Genomic DNA, 17,687 nt, shown 5'->3' on the forward strand with positions numbered 1-17,687 from the left:
GAAGTCTGGTATACATATATTACATACGTAGGTCCTTCTCTCATAAGTAGTACTGATATGTACGTAAGAAAAGAAATAAACAACACATCTACAATTTGTATCCCGTGTTACATTTAGGGTTTACTGAAGTGGAGGATGCATCGTTCAAGTGACGAACAGGACAGTGATGCTAGTGAAAACGAAGAAATCGACTTACGACAAACTCGTATTCCGTACTGTACCTAAGCAACATACTTCGAATGGGCTTTTAATTTGTATCCGGTGTTTCATTTACGGTTTACTGAAGCGGGGGATACATAGTTCAAGTGAACAACACGACAGCATTGCTAGTTGAAACTAAGAAATCGACGTACGTTAAACTTATATCCCGTACTGCACTTAAGCAATTCAGTTCGAAAGAGTTTCGAGATACAACTGACATACACGTAACGTGATGTATTCTTTGCTAGTAATATATCTCTTTCATTTCTTTCCATTGTATTTTGCGGAGAAATACTAAGATACAAACACGCGATATCGTTAACGTGAAAATACTACTGGCCCTTATATATGTGAAGTTCAGTTTTTCTCTCTTGCATTCCTTTGTTTCTGAACAGTCTTCTCAGCTCTTTCATCTTTGTAATACATGTTCTCTGACCAATTCTGACGTCATTGGTCAAAGCCGACGGGTTGTATCCCTGCTAAACTAGACCCGATGGTTTGCTTTAAACTCGCGAAAATACTATTTACGCGAATTCTTAATTATCGAGAAAGGGTAGAATATTTGATGAGTCTTTGTGGAGGACGTAAGTTTGGATAGAAAGATAATTTTCAAAATCCAATATAAATCCCGTTGATCGAAGAAGCCTAGCAACCCGGATAAATTCTAGTGCCCGATACTACCCGTCGGCTTTGACCAACGACGTCATACGTGAGGCAAAGATGCTGCAATGGACAATCTACGAATGGAATGGATCATACTCGTCAACAACCGAATGTTGCATCCCACAAAATAATACATTTAACGCGACTATTATTTACGCGCGAATTTCATTTAAACGAGTTGAAGATGACTGAAATAAATAAGAACACGAGAGCAACTACGAGTGCTTATATTATATTTTCTACATGTACTGCAAAAACAATCTAAATAATGAACCGTTGAACAGCTTGAATCGGTAACTAGAAGTAACCTATGTAGGAGGTCATTTCTAGTTACCGATTCCAATATTACTGTTCGTTGCGCAATAATATTGTAACATATCAGAACCGTGCTTAAAAATGATCTTGTTAGTGAACTACAGAATACGACTAGACTTCCAAAAAACGAAAATCCTTACACACATTAATGCACACGCAAAGCAGTAAAACAAAAAATTACCAAACCTTGCAACCGATAACTATACTACACAAAAGTCACACCAGCTACAGTAGCTCCAAGTTACACTCAGTAAAATCGATACAACAAGGGGTGACAGTAAAAATAAGAGAAGTGTAGCAGAAACATCGAAAAGGAAAACATCAAAATGGCTACAGAAAAAGAAACTTACCGTATATTAACTTCCAAAGGAGACAAAGATCGAGGCTGACAAGAAGGAAATAAGGAATTAACAAGAAATAATAATGTTAGAAGGTCAAACTGTAACGGTAGAAGCAAAATCCAGAATAACTAACAAAAAAATAATAAGAAACACAGACTGCCAGGCACGAATGAGGTACCACCCAAATCAGTTCTTTCCTACCACCCACCCTCAATCGGACAAAACTTTTAAAATAAACCCCCTGGCAAAGACACAGCAATGCCCCTCGGCCCGCCACAGTAACCAGAAAATATTGAAACGACAGAAAAACCTTCCTTCAGAGAAACAAAAAAAGTAGCATTCGCACAATGCAGTAACATAAAACGCAACGTAAAACAAGAAAAAAGTATCATACCCACCAACACCTAACTAACAAAACGAGGCTTCTACATTTTGCTGAATACTTTTATAAATGCAAGAAATAAACAATAACCTATAGGAATATTATACCTCCAACGGTAATCATCTAAATGGCCTTGCAACACTGAAATCCTTCGGTTTCCCCGCGCGACACAGATTTTATGCCTTCCTCCCCCCTCCCCCCCCTCCCCCCCTCACCAGTACCCCTCGATAGTATTAGTACATGCCCCCGTCTTATAATATTTAAACTGAATATTGTGATTCACAACCAAATGATGATAACCCCATGTACGAAGCAAACCCATCCGACGTGACTACAGAGCCTTCTTCTACATATTCTTTTATTAAAGATTCAAGACTTCCTTTGTCCGAGTTGTACAACCCTCAATACAACATCAGCACAATCTACCCCAGAAACTACTACTCCAAAAGCCCAAAGCCCAACAACCTCAAGCCCCCTTTCGTACTTTCTCTTTCCAAAATGTGACTCATCTATAACCCCTGGCTCCCCCCAATGAGCCCCTATACTTTATAAATTCCCCACAGACTTCTCTACAAAATTAGAACCAGTCGACTACAGTGCCACACAAAACCCCTGCTTCGTGTATGACAGATTTGCAAGAATATTCATAGCAAAAATAGTAGGTTAACGTGACAATCACTTCTAAATTCAGCCTCGATCTTTCGAACCACGTCCACCTGCCTATGGATCTCGATATGTTATTTTTTCTGCGCCTCCACATGTATTCGTCGGACGTTCGTGATAACGCAACCTTCGTCAAAACCATATAACTTCCGCAGACACTGAACTTGCAAAATTCAGCAATGACTCCCAATGATTGCAAAAATTGTATAGTTGATTTACGGTCACTCATTTTCTGAAGCAGAATTTTCGCAGTAAAAACAACTGACTCATCCATAACGAACAGCGTGAGAAATCAAGACCTTATAAATCACGACTACTTATAAATCACGACTACCTTCATTAACAAAAAATGCCTAAAACAAATTGCGAAATGAAAACAAAACAATCTACATCGAATTTTTAATATACGCGTGTAACGAGGAAATCCAGAGAAATCATTTAACGTTCATCGACAGCAATCTGCAGCACAAACTAAATAACATCACACATTACGTCATTGATCAAATCCAGCGGGTGGTATCGGACACTAGAATTGACCCTGGTTGTCACCATAAACAGTGTACTATTTTTCATGCAAACGTTTAAACTCTACATCGAGGTGTAGATGATTTGTGGGCGCGAAGTAAACTTTTGAAAGCATCTAATTAAATAAAAGGAAAAATGTAAAGAAGTTTATTCGTATATTTTGTTATTTCATGAACAGTGATATTTTCTTATAGTGGTGTAGAGCCTTGCGTATTATTAATATTGTGACAGAATGATCGTAAGTGCTCTCGTTACAAGTCGAGTTTTGGGCCTGATTAAGAGTAGCTGGCTCTTAAAGTCTCAAAGGTTAAGTGAAGAATAATATCACACAGAAATAACGCTGCATCGAAACTCAGTATCTTTATACTATATTAAGCTAGCTATTCCGGAAGCAGGTGATGCCGTGGCCGTGTAGTTGTGTGTTGTCGACAGCAAATAAGTAAACAACAAACATCAACATTTCTCATGTTCTGATATCGAAGAGGGAAAGAAGAGACGACAACGACGACATACACGTATACACATACAAACGGTATACGTGGCGCCTTACAATACAAAAACACGAAATTGTGGGTGTATTTTACCAGATAAGTTTCTTCAGTTAAGTAAGGATCAGTCATGTAGTCCCCAGAAGTACTGTCCCAAACGTTCACACTCCATTGCCTCTAATGTGCAACTTGCTTCATCCAGTGCGGATTGCCAGAGGCCGAATACTGCGTATCTATACACGTAAAAGGCAATATACTAACTGATTCATCATCACCCGGCTCAAACCGCTAAGGATAGCAACTTGAAATTTGGAGACGGTGTTCATCTTATGCTGTAGTCGTCGTTTAAGAATGGATTTCTCGAAATTCCACCCCTAAGGATTGAAATAGGGGTTAAAAGCTTTTTTTGAAAATATGTCGCTTTTAATGCAATATTGAAGCTATGCCTACGGAAATTAGTATTTGGTTTCTAATATAAACCGTTATTAAAGAACCACTGAAGTATTTTTAAATCGACATCTATTAAAATTGGTATTTGACTTCTCTGTTACAAATTAAAAAATACGTTTTTCGGTGTTTTTGGAAATTCTACCCTTAAGGGGTGAAATAGGGGTTGAAATGTTTTATGAAAATATTTCATTGTGAAACTATTTTTAGAGCTCTATGAAAACTGATATTTGGCTTCTCCGTTACAAATGAAAAAATACCTGTTTTACTGTTTTTGGAAATTCAATCTTTAAGAGGGTGAAATATGGGATTTAAATGTTTAAGCGAATATTTAGTTACATCAAAAATTTTTAAAGCTAAATATATGAAAACTGTTATTTCACTTGTTGGTTACACACAAAGAAATATATGTTAGGGAATGAAAGTTTGTATGAAACTATCACCACGGGAACGCAGAAGACAAGATTAACAAGAATCGTTTTTGGTCAGAAGTAGATTCGGAAAACACCATGCTTCTATAGCATTAATTAACGTGAAAAGTTTAGAGGGTGTTGCAAGTTTTGAACAAAATAAAAATGCGATTAAAGAATAAAAACCTGTGGAGGCCATATAGTCTATGCGAGCAAGTAGCAGACACTGAGCTAGTTTATTATGTCCAACTTTCCATAGTTTGTAAAGGTAGCTTCATCGGTAAAGAGAATTCTGTGAAGAAAGAACTTGTCCTGGTCTGCAAAAATGGTTCAAATGGCTCTGAGCACCAAGGGACTTAACATCTTAGGTCATCAGTCCCCTAGAACTTAGAACTACTTAAACCTAACTAACCTAAGGACATCACACACATCCATGCCCGAGGCAGGATTCGAACCTGCGACCGTAGCAGTCCCGCGGTTCCGGACTGCAGCGCCTAGAACCGCACGGTTACCACGGCCGGCTGTCCTAAAGTTGCATCAGGACCGGCCGACTGAATTCCATGCGTCTTCAGCAATCCCGCTGGTTAACTCGCTGGTGAAGTGACACGTGGTACGGATAGAAGCTGTCTGTGAAAAACGCAGACTGACTTTCTCTAGAGGCACTCAGTTCCTCTGGAGCTGGCTTGTGGACTACAAGCGACAGCTGTCAGGACATCTAGTTCATTCGCTTCGCTCGTTGTAGGCTTTCTTCTTGTTCTCTAGGTTGTACTACAGTGCCCTTTCAAAAACAATTTTGTGGCACATTCCCTGAATTGTCATTCTTGTTGGATACCGTCTGTTGGGATATCTTTGTGCGTACAACTCAGATCTTCTCTTCGCGTTCCTTCTGCATTCTCCGTAAAACAGTAACATATCTAGTTTCGCTTGGTTTGTGAAACGCATTTTTTTTTTCAACTGACCAGCACTCGATACACATGAACGACAAACAAAATGAGAGCTACATTTCTTATGCACCTCTTTTATACCGGTACTCCGACAGTGCAACACTGTTTTGTCCTTATTCGACTTGATGTATTTCCTTACATGGATATGAAATTACGAATTTGTGCATAAGGTAACAATCAGTTTCGTGTTCCAAAAAAATAAATTAGAAGTTGTAAACACTGTAATCACTCCGAAAGAAGTAATCATACTTCACAGAGTGAAACGCTGTTAAATTCGTCTCTCTAGAACTACAATACTAGCAAATACAATTACTATAACTTCATTTGAAAAAGCGTAATTAACACACTTATGAAAAGTGACTAAACGTCGTTTAGCCAGGACTTTTTCTCTATTCATCTAGGTGGAGACAGAATTGCGATATCTTAATCTTAACCACTTCCGGAAACATTTGAACACTTTAGCTGAATCGTCCGATATAATGAGTAGTGTGCCTAGGTAAACCTGTTGGTGTATATAACTCAGTGATGCCGAAAGACCTGCTCGGGATGTGTTGCAGGGTAATCCATCTCCCACCCCGCCCCTTCACAAACGTTTACTCGTGTTTTCTTTTTTTTTTTCAGATAAATCCCAGCGAGCTGGGAACGGGGCAGATGAGAGCACAATTAGGGATGTATGGGAAAGGGTTTCCAGGTCTGTCATTTGCTTCACGAAAAAACAATTTATCAAATGGCCCTGAGCACTACAGGACTTTCCATCTGAGGTCATCAGTCCCCTAGAACTTAGAACTACTTAAACCCAACTAACCTAAGGACATAACACACATCCATGCCCGAGGCAGGATTCGAACCTGCGACCATAGCGGTCGCGCGGTTCCAGACTGAAGCGCCTTGAACCGCTCGGCCAAACCGGCCGGCAACAATTTATCCTAGACAAAGATATGAGGACAGGGGTATCTTTAAGTCTATTATGTAACTGTAAATTCGGTGACTTGTTCGCCGTTTGTTGCAACTGCTCATCGTCTTTTTCTTCTTTTGTTACCCACGTTTCATTCTGTTCCTCTTAGGGAGGAGGCCGGGCTGTTTAGTATCAGAAATGCTCTTTGCCGTCGTTTGGGATTGGTGTTATTCTGTTTTACATCTTTACTGTGTTGAGAGGTAATGGTAAAAGGGGGAAGAGAAGAGGTTGCTCTCAATTAGGAATTCATAGACAGCAATTTCGTTAACAGCTGTGTTACTTACCTTTTAGCCAGAATAAATCTCCGAAAACCCTGACAAGAGCTGTCGTCTTCTTGAGTTCTTTGTTGTATTGTGTTTATCTACTTTTTTTTTATAATTTCCATTTTCCACATCCCTGCGCAAGTCGCCATCGCTAGTGCAGAAATCTTACGGAAAATTCTATTCCGAAATTTCTCGTATGCTTTTCAACCAAGTTACCAGTGTGAGTATTACAGTGCTTATATGCTAGAGAAAGGTAGTTCGCGAACGAACGGGTGCAAAGGAACGGGTTACCAAGATGAACGAAAGGACCGAGGAACGAATTCCAAGAACGATCGGTTCATCGTTCACTTAGGTCGCGGCGGTCTACTTACAGTTCCCGTGAACGATGAACGATCGGTTCATAGTTCACTAGTTCACTTCGGTCGCGGCGGTCACTTTGGCAGTTCTCGTTCCTGCCTCGGTCCCGTGCTGGTCTCAGTCTCGGTGTCCCTCGGCCGCACTGGTCGTTCTTTGCATGACCACCTGTCTCAGTTCCACTGCCGACTGCTCCTAGTTAGTTCAGTATCCAGTTGTTCGTTTCGTTCACTGCGCTCGCCCATTTTACATGTGTTCCAAACTGTTCTTGCACTTAGGTCTGGCTATTCAGCGTCCACGACCGGTAATCAAAAAGTATTTTATAGTTACGTAAATTACATAAAAATTACGTTGTATGTAATAGGTACGTCTTCTCAGGTAAAAAAACGGCATATCAGCTCACTTCATTATATCGATGAACAGCAGAAGACATACTTATAACAAGGCATGTTTTTTTGTTTCATATATTTTTTGGTTTCATCGACTTGATTTAGCAACAACATTCAATATTTAGCTTAATTTTTAGTGTAAGAAAATTCATATAAAACGATTTTCGTGTATCTTTCATATGCAAAACATTACATTTAGGAAGGCTCTAATTATTTTTAAGTTTGGTTTTTCCAATTTACGTTTCCTGCTAGTTTGGTTTCTTTGAAATAAAAAAAAGTGGGTTGTGGGTCATTTTGGCTCAGTAGGAAAAGCGGTGCCTCTCCATTTGAAAAGACATAGATTCCCATAAAACCATATTTACTTATTATCTCAAAAATATTTGTTCAGAAGGAGCTTTCAAACAAAAAACTTTATTACTGCGAACTTAACTATTATTATTATTGCTGCATTAACTTTTATAATGCAACGTAAAAACCTAATTTTTACGACAGATACAGTCGCATGTTCGAATCCTGCATCGGGCATGGATGTGTATGATGTCTTTAGGTTAGGTAGGTTTAATTAGTTCTAAGTTCTAGACGACTGATGACTTCAGAAGTTAAGTCGCATAGTGCTCAGAGCTATTTGAACCATTTTTGAACCTAATTTTTACTAAACATGTGACGCAAGTATGATGAGAAAACCACAGTTTGTTTTATACTTCCATAAAGTCTACTTCGCCTACGAACTCAGAGACAACGTGAAGTATATATAGGGTGTAAACGATTATTGTTTACAACGTAGCATAGCTATGTAGCGGAAGTCGTGACGAAGAATTTTATACAAGACTCTTGTGCTGTATTAAGTTGGGAAACAGCCACCAACAGGTTTACAAGACTGCATGTACTGTACCCCATGCGCGTCGCGTGAGATTTTTATGTACTCCTCTCCAGCTCTCTATACATCGTCATCGACTGTTTCGCCATTGTTGCTTCCATTAGCTTGTTATTTCTTCACTTCATAATTATTACATGTTTGTCTGTTTGTTGTATCTGCTCGTAACGAGCAACACATCGTCAGTAATTGGCGAGCAGTCTGTACTCGGGGCCGGTTTTCCGTGGGCCACCCTATATTATTTCCCTGCGATCAGCCACACAACGCTACAGTTGGTTAAACGAGAGGTTCTGCAGAATCACAGAAATTACTTCTAAAAGTGTGTGAGAACTCTGTAATGAATAAAAACTCTATACTGCAGGGGGAGGCAAGCACCCCTCTTGGTGCCCTCCATCCTTCAGTCACCTACACTACTGGCTTTCAGTTTTTCATAAGAACCATATACCAAGCACAAATGAACGGTGAACGAGTAAAAATGAACGGTTCCCAAAAAACAGTGATCAGCAGTGCACTAGTTCCCAACGATGAACAAATTTGCCCATCTCTACTATATGCCATCCCAGGATAGGACAGAAGCGGTTCATTCCAGTAAAGTTCGCTGAATCCAGCCCCACGCTACTTTTCTGGTGTCTCTGCCGAATAGACTGGAGTCACTACGACACCGTTTAGCCAGTAGGGTGTGTGGGTGGCACGTTACGTATATGGCCTGGATGAATAGAGCAGTTGCTCCTTCCTCTCTTCAGTTCCAGCCTTTGTTCAGAGCAGATGCTCTTAAGTTTTAGCTTCGTGCCGCCGATCTCTGAGTCTTTGTTCCTCAGAACCGGCCACCAGACACGTCTCCTCCTATCTACCCCGTTTTTAAGCCTAACTCCTAGACTGGTAGCAAGCCTTCACCTCCGCGCCCGAGGCGAACCTTCTTACACACCGAACTGTGAGAGTATACTCCCTCTTTCCTTTCTAACCGGCCTCCCTTCTGACGCTCACAACCATCCCGCTCAAGGCACTCTGAACACCACAGTGAACTCTTTACGATCCGGTACGTTTTCAGCCAAATATCATGCTAGGTGATAGCGGAACAGGAAGAGTCCCAGTTGGGACTGAAATACTCTCTTTCAAATTCTGAAGGTGGCAGGGGTAAAATACAGGGAGAGAAAGGCTATTTACAATTTGTACAGAAACCAGATGGCAGTTATAAGAGTCGAGGGGCACGAAAGGGAAGCAGTGGTTGGGAAGGGAGTGAGACAGGGTTGTAGCCTCTCCCCGATGTTATTCAATCTGTATATTGAGCAAGCAGTAAAGGAAACAAAAGAAAAATTTGGAGTCGGTATTAAAATCCATGGAGAAGAAATAAAAACTTTAAGTTTCGCCGATGACATTGTGATTCTGTCAGAGACAGCAAAGGACTTGGAAGAGCAGTTGAACGGAATAGACAGTGTTTCGAAAGGAGGATATAAGACGAACATCAACAAAAGCAAAACGAGGATAATGGAATGTAGTCGAATTAAGTCGGGTGATGCTGAGGGAATTAGATTAGGAAATGAGACACTTAAAGTAGTAAAGGAGTTTTGCTGTTTGGGGAGCAAAATAACTGATGAAGACGAAGTAGAGAGGATATGAAATGTAGACTGGCAATGGCAAGGACAGCATTTCTGAAGAAGAGAAGTTTGTTAACATCGAGTATAGATTTAAGTGTCAGTATTTGTATGAAGTGTAGACATGTATGGAAGTGAAACATGGACGATAAATAGTTTGGACAAGAAGAGAATAGAAGCTTTCGAAATGTGGTGCTACAGAAGAATGCTGAAGGTTAGATGGGTAAATCACATAACTAATGAGGAGGTATTGAATAGAATTGGGGAGAAGAGGAGTTTGTGGCACAACTTGACAAGGAGAAGGGACCGGTTGGTAAGCCTTGTTCTGAGACATCAAGGGATCAGAAATTTAGGATTGGAGGGCGGCATGTAGAGTAAAAATCGTATAGGGAGACCAAGAGATGAATACACTAAGCAGATTCAGAAGGATGTAGGTTGCAGTAAGCACTGGGAGATGAAGAAGCTTGCACAGGATAGAGTAGCATGGAGAGCTGCATCAATCCAGTCTCAGGACTGAAGACCATAACAACACGGGAAAGTGTCACAGAAACGCTGAAAAATCTTTCCTCGCAAACGTTTACAGATAGACGCCATCTACTCCCCTAAAAATGTTCCAAGAACCAGCACGGAGGATTCTAAGGGCACGCTGAAGAACCTGAGTGTGGGAGATGTAGAGATCACGAAGAGAAGACTAATTACCATTTACAAGGGAATTAAAGCCTTTAATAGCTAACGAATCTTCCGGGTTGAATGAAATTGATCCATCAAACTTTTTTTCTGACATTTCGTTCAGAACTGCACTGAACAATTTCAGATGTGCTCCTGGCTCCACTTAGTTGTCAAGTCTCAGCGGAACACGGCTCTGGAAGAAACTCCAGGAAAAAATTCATGGATCACAAGCACACAACCCAAAACATTCACCAGTAATTAAGAGAACCGAGCGTAAAAGCTTTCACTGTACGATTAAAGTCTTTATTTCTGCGCTCTCCATATGTGAATGCAATGGGAAGAAGCCTTAATCGTCGCGCAATGGGAAGTGCCCTCTGCCATGCACTTCACAGTGATTTTCAGAGCATGGATGTTTATGTAGATGTAGATACAAATGTGACGCCTGCAGATAGGCTAGAAGATCTGATTTCGTTGAACTACATGACTGACGACTAGTCACTGGAATCAGTCAAAACTGCCAAGTATGCCAGAACCTCTTTCCGAAAAGATTCAAGGAGAAACGACTGGGTACAAACATGGGTTGGACAAAAATATGGAAACACCGCGAGAAAAGCATGCTTGAACTTAAATACAGATGCTGGCCTAACCAGCTGGTTGCCCTGTTATATTTGATCAGGGACGGCACCTGTGCAACGACCTCAATATGATGCAGGTGTCAGTCGCGGTCTGAACAGTGCTCTGCGTAGTTGTGAGTGCATTATGTCGGAGCTAAGTGAAGTCCAGCGTGGGCGAATTGTTGGCGCTCGTGTGGCGGGACAAGATAGTCGAAGTGTTTATAGTTCCAAGAGGAACCGCATCGAAAATTTGTGCCACATACGAGGGTGGACCCATTAAGTACCGGGCATAACCGAGAGATGGCAGTCGTGGTTGAAAATTATCTCTGGATTATAAAGTATACGTCCTATGAAGCATATGTTTCAATACGTCAAAGATCCGCCTCAGTTGCGAAAAGTTACTGGTCTTCACCCAGGTTTCAGCCAGAGTAATCTTTAGAAGCATAAAATAAACTAATACATGCCAGTATAAGGCACGGTCAAACGTAGCGTTCGCGGCTAACCGACCGCTTTCCACGCAGTGGGGCCGGGGCTGTTCCTCAGCTAAATAACGAAGCTTGGCATGGTGCCGCGGTACTTTAGCTTTTTATGTTTGACTGTGCCTGATTCTGGCATGTATTAGCTTATTTTATGTTTCTGAAGAAGGCTAGATTACTCTAGCTGGAACCTGGGTAAAGACCAGTAGCTTTTCGCAACTGAGGCGGATCTTTGACGTATTACTTTATCACAGTTGCTGACAGGGCTGCAACATGTTAAAAATTCTTGCATATGCTTCGAGAAGTTTGAAGAGGCCACATTGTTTAGTATATGTTTGGCAGCCATCAATAGTTAACGTTGTGAGTGAACTTGTGAAAATGGAGAAAATTGGTCATCGTTATGTGATACATATTTTTTTTTTTTTTTCAAAATCCTTAGCGCAACCGATATTAAAGCTGAGTTAGATTCTACTTTGGGAGAGTCTGTTCCTTCGCTGACAACAGAAAATATTGGGTAGCTGAGTTTAAACGACGCCGTACGAGCTGCCAAGACGAGCACGCAATGGTCGACCAAATGAGGTGACTCCAGAAATGAAGGAAACCCACAAAGCGGTACTGTATGATTATCATGAAGGGGTTTCAACACATATGACAAACTCCTGAAAAGCTACCCTGAACTGAAAGATAAAGGCAAGGAAAAGAGAAGGCAATACAGCTTCAAAGGAAATCGTCCGCTGCAGTTCAATATCATCAAGCAGCTTGTGATGGCGAAGTACTATGAAGCGTGAGAATGCTGTTATTCCATCCAATATTGGTACTTACAGACATTTGTCGTAGCCAGGAATCTCGCGCATACAAACTTTACAGCATCAGTGGAATTTAGTATTAATTTGGAAAAAAAGTTTAGGATATCTGTGCTCCAAGCACGAAAAGATGAGGACAACGAGAAAGACGATTCAAAGAGCTCAAACATTTGTCACTGAAGTCAGTCTTCACATCACGACAGAAAACACCAAAAATGGTTCGGTATGGAACTGTGATGCGAGTTAGTTCAACTACGAGCTTGCTTTCGAAAGAACGATAGTCATGAAATGGGAGGGAAACACCGTCTCTACGTTGCAATCAGTTAACAGCGCAACACACAGCTACACGTTCGATGTAGCTACTATCAATGGACAGGCGATTGGCAGACAATATCTAAATGGCCAAATGGAAAGTTTTGGACCCCGACTGTCAAGGGAAATAGGAAAACGGTGCCCTCCAAATATCTTCGTAGATGCAAGTGTGAGCGAGGAGATGACGAAAGAACATCCGAACAAGCTTTTTCTGTCAGTTTTGACTCCGCATTTGCCGACAAAGTCCCTAGCACTACGTGATTCTTAGTCTGGACATAAGGATGAAAAAGTACTACTGGAAGATTCTGGCGGAAAAGATTAGTGTTAAAAAATCATTCCACCTAAAACTACAAAATATGCACGACCTATGGACGTGTATTTCTTTAGAGAACATAAAATACATCTCAAGGGAATAACATTTCGTAAGCTAAGTTCCAGCAACGTGCAGCTAAATTTGCATGACAGATTCTTTATCATGAAAATGTATTCTGTCATGTGCAATCAATTATTTGCAGAAATATGTAGACCAATGCTTCGTTACTTGTGGCAGAACTCTGGCTACGACATTGATGAATCTTTGGACAACTTCAAAAGTGTCACTGACATGGCATTCCGCACTGATATTATAGATTGTGTACGTGTGGTGGTGGTTAGTGTTTAACGTCCCGTCGACAACGAGTTCAGTAGAGACAGAGCGCAAGCTCGAGTTAGGGAAGGATTGGGAAGGAAATCGGCCGTGCCCTTTCAAAGGAACCCTCCCGGCATTTGCCTGAAACGATTTAGGGAAATCACGGAAAACCTAAATCAGGATGGCCGGAGACGGGATTGAACCGTCGTCCTCCCGAATGCGAGTCCAGTGTGCTAAGCACTGCGCCACCTCGCTCGGTGTTGTGTACGTGTCTCATATGATCAACTTGCTTGTCTTCATTTTGCGTTTTGTACTCATTCTTATTGCTTTCAGTATTTTATTGAAAGTCCTCACGTACATTTATAGTGAATATGTATGCATTGCGTGTGGATTCTACAATGACATTTGCAGAGACATCTACAGCCTTGTTTGCAGAGTCTTGTAGAAAATCGACACTCGCCACGTCATTGAGAAATATGTAACGGTCCTGCGAGTTTAAACAAAATTTCATACACATATGTTCGTTCGAATGCAAATACTTCCCTTGTGACTGAAAAGTGGCGCCACGCACATGGTCCCTTGAGCGGAAACGACATTACCATTCCGCGTGCTTCGAAAATTCACTATCCTACATGCGGACACTGCTGTCGGAAGTGGTGCGATTCCTTGTATTTCTGATTTCTTGTATTAAATTCGGGATTTTGAGCGGCCTTGGAGTAGCCTCGGCTCTTGGTCTGATTGATTGCTGCTTACAGTGGAATATCATTCACTACTGCGACGTCCTTAACGCCTGCAAATTTCTTAACGTCAGTGCAGTCCCTGTCAGTTGGACCACGGTTTCCAGAACAGTAGACACACCTTAGAATAGCAACGCTGTGTTCCGCGACATTAAGCACTTGTAACGTTCTACCGTAACACCGATAGCACTGTAGAACTGGCAGGAACTATAGTTGTACTGGACAACGCGTGTCCAGTATGGCAACATGTTGTGGAAAGTGTTGTGCTCGAAAACTTAAAAACACGGACAGGAATCGGGTGTACCTCACCTTTCTGATATTTTTTTTCGTGCACCTTTTCACATGTAGCACTGGAGCCGAGTACCGGATTTCGCGTAACATTTTCTCCTCGATGAGTGAGGTGTCAACATCCCTGATAAACCATCATTTTTGTGTTACGCTGTTTGGGATATATGCTGTTTAATTTCTCTCAACCCAAATTTTGCTATCCAGTAGTTTGTTCGTCTTTAATTGAAAACGTGTTTCTATTTGTACACGATTTCTCCCTACTTTGGCAATTTCAATTATGTACTGTTTGGCTGTTATACCTGCACGAAATATTATTTTCCCCAGGACTACTGGGTCTAATTTACTACCTGATTTTTTCAGCACTTTCCACAATAATTATAAACGGCCCATTATCTTTATTACTATATCTGTTGTCCTTGCTGGAAAGATTAAAGTTTAGTGCGCTGTTATCTAATGCTCTACCATTATGATCCCTAATTTCGTGTGACTTGAGTGCCCCGGGATTTGAAGCTACTGAATTATCTGAAAAACGGGTACGTTGTAATGTTAGGGTTAGTTTGCACACGAATCCTTTTCACTTGCATGTCTGGCTCTTCACTTCTCCTTAGTTTGTTAGCACCAGTTCCCGTCGATTCCAGCAGCTCGCCAGTACTCGGTTGAATGATGGGCTGATTCTCCTGCGTAGCACCATCTTGCTGATATTTGTCTATCATATACACATCTTCCTGTAGTGACGTGTTTTTGCGTGCAGTATTAAAGCATCTCGTCCATCCCCGCCGGATCTGAATAACACTTGCGAGTGGCAGTGTTAATTATCTGTCCTATAACTGCCAGGGAATGGCTATTTAATCATTAGTTTGAACTGAGTCTCAATAATGCAAACAGAGACAGTTGGTAGAACACCAAGCACCAGACTCATTCGCCAAACGTAATCGACTGAGGGGGGACGCGAATGGTTACAGACCTGTTTGACTCTCAGAAAAGTCTAATAGAAAAGCCGAATAATTCTAATTGGGACGCATTTGGAGGAAGGAGTTGTGCACCTCGCGAAAATCTTCTTGGAATATTCCAAGAACTGCCTTTCAGTGTGGAAACTACAAATTTCATTTACTTCTGCCCTCTAAGTATGAATTCGCAGACACACTGAAACGTAATTAGGCTAACGGCCCAATCAGAGACATATAAACAATCATTCACACCACGGTTTATCCAAAACTGGAATGGGAAGCTGCGTTAATAATAGTACAATGTAAAGGTATGTTCTTCTACACACTATACCAGTGGCAAAGTACGGTTGTAGATGTAAAGGCAAAATCGTCAATCAAGGTATAGCTTACCAGTAAGCAGGTGAAAAGAAAAACAGCACAAATTATTATCCCCATTTGCTCTACAAGCTGTATCGCAGCTGACTGTCTAGTGGAGTTTAAACTGAAAACATTCGAGCTGTTTCCTGGCTGCGGTACTTATATAGTAACACAATTGAGGTTACTAGCGGCTGCATGGAGTATTCAGCGGGTACCGCACGGCATGTTTACCGCCATTAGTGCGTCTGTGCTGCAGCTGTACACGCAAGAAACACCTCGTGGAAATGTCATCTTTTGTTCAACGTTCGTCAATAGCAGCTTCGAGCTGTTCTGTTACTGTTACGTATGTAGTACAGTGGTTATTTCCTTCTCACACAAACACACGTATATTCATGCATCTGCTGCACTGCATGAGAGGAGAAAAAAAAAACTCTTTGATAAATTGAAGTGTAGTGCTGCAAATAGTTTTCAGAGACATCACAAATGTTGCAGCTGCATCAGGCCAAAGCAGACAGCTAAGGAAATCTTCCCGTAAATGCAAGCATGCACCTCCAAACTAAAACAAACACTGAAACCCTCGCGCGATACACATACATATGCCTTTTCTAAGTCCGAACTGATTGCAGTCCAAACAGATTTTTTTTCGTTTCTGTTCTTGTGCATACCGTTCTTCTCAGTAAGAAGATAGTTCCCATATTCTGCTGTTGCTATCTTTGGAACAATTTTCCGAAAGTCTGATGATATGACTCCAGTTTCTAACATTCGACGCGCCAATCTAAACCGTCATTTGGGTGCCAGTTTCCCCAACGGTTTTAGAAATTCAACAGGAATATTATTTACTCTCTCCACCTTGAAAGGTGCCCATCTGACTCGAAAAGCGAATTGCGTATGGAAGTACATCCGAATACACCCGATTTTATGAAATGAATGCTTGCATCTTCTCCACAACGATTTACTGAGGACAAAGAGTTCTTATGAGCCAGAAGCAACGGTGTAAGTCCATTGCGTAAAATGAAGAAAACGAACAACAGTTGCTGAATCGACAAACTTTAATTGTTTATTACATTATGACACTATTCAAGCAGGTCAAGGGGAGCATGTAGCGTTATATACTTTTATTTAATATACTTTCCCTATCTAATGTGATGGATACATCTCGGTTCTGCTGTTACTTCCCCCTTTTCCGGTTTAAACAGTTCACCAATCACAGCATGGAAGAATGCCTTTTATCGAATTTATGTAAATAATTCCACACAATATGTGATTTATCTTTTTCTCTTTATTGCATTTACATGTATAAAAATTCTGGTGACTTCTGGTGCACGGTCGTGACGTCGGTTTTTTCGGATTTTTCTATTTGATACTGATCTTTTTTTCCATGACCACAATGGGGTAAAGATGGCCTCATATGGCCAAGTGATTTAATTTGTAAGTAACGTCCTGTTCTCTCTTTAAATTTAATTTAATTCATTTTAGAAATTTTAGCCGCATAGTTCCTTATTTGACTTTTCAGACTTGAAGATCCGATCCCAATGTCTTGCAAGAAAATATTTGCATTATTACAGTTTACACCAAATGATGGAACTTTCAGTGTTACGAAACCGGTCGTGTATACAATAAAAAATCGTTTCTTCAGCAACTGGCGTGCGGTTTTTTTCATTTTCGAAAACCGATTGACAGTGGGCGTAGCAAAAATGAAAACTGAATTTAAGTGAACATGAGTAATCGTACCAAATATCTGACCAAGCATAAAAGTGTTTAAGGAACGTAGGTTACAGCCATTTGCAGTGCAAATGGGTGTGTGGACCCAGTCTGTTATATTGACAAGCAGATATAAAGCACCGAAAAAGACGATTTCCACAGAAAAGGGACTGTGCCTCTCCCATCAACGACACCACCAAAGTCTCCCACTTTTTCTGAAATGCATGCAAAGAAATGTGAAGTACAATATTCGTGGAGGTTACTATTGTTGCTGATGTACATTCTAATAAAATGCTCAAAAGATTCCACCAACTGTGGAAGGCAAATTGTATTTTCGGCATCAAGTTAC

The 17,687-nt window shown here is 40.9% G+C and overlaps 1 protein-coding gene across 4 annotated transcripts in view; it reads right to left on the bottom strand.

Moving 5' to 3' along the window:
* The window catches only part of LOC126336923 (uncharacterized), a 191,808-nt gene extending 176,014 nt beyond the window's left edge, over nt 1-15,794 (bottom strand). Inside the window, exon 1 of one of the 4 annotated variants that reach the window (XM_050001076.1) lies at nt 15,671-15,794. In XM_050001076.1, coding sequence (XP_049857033.1) covers nt 15,671-15,715 — 45 coding nt within the window. In that variant the 5' untranslated portion in view covers nt 15,716-15,794. The remainder of the gene's footprint in view (nt 1-15,670) is intronic. The other 3 variants (XM_050001077.1, XM_050001078.1, XM_050001079.1) reach the window with 3 other exon arrangements.
* Between the last annotated feature and the right edge of the window lie 1,893 nt (nt 15,795-17,687).

This window comes from Schistocerca gregaria, chromosome 2, assembly GCF_023897955.1.
Source record: "Schistocerca gregaria isolate iqSchGreg1 chromosome 2, iqSchGreg1.2, whole genome shotgun sequence".
Lineage (NCBI taxonomy): Eukaryota > Metazoa > Arthropoda > Insecta > Orthoptera > Acrididae > Schistocerca > Schistocerca gregaria.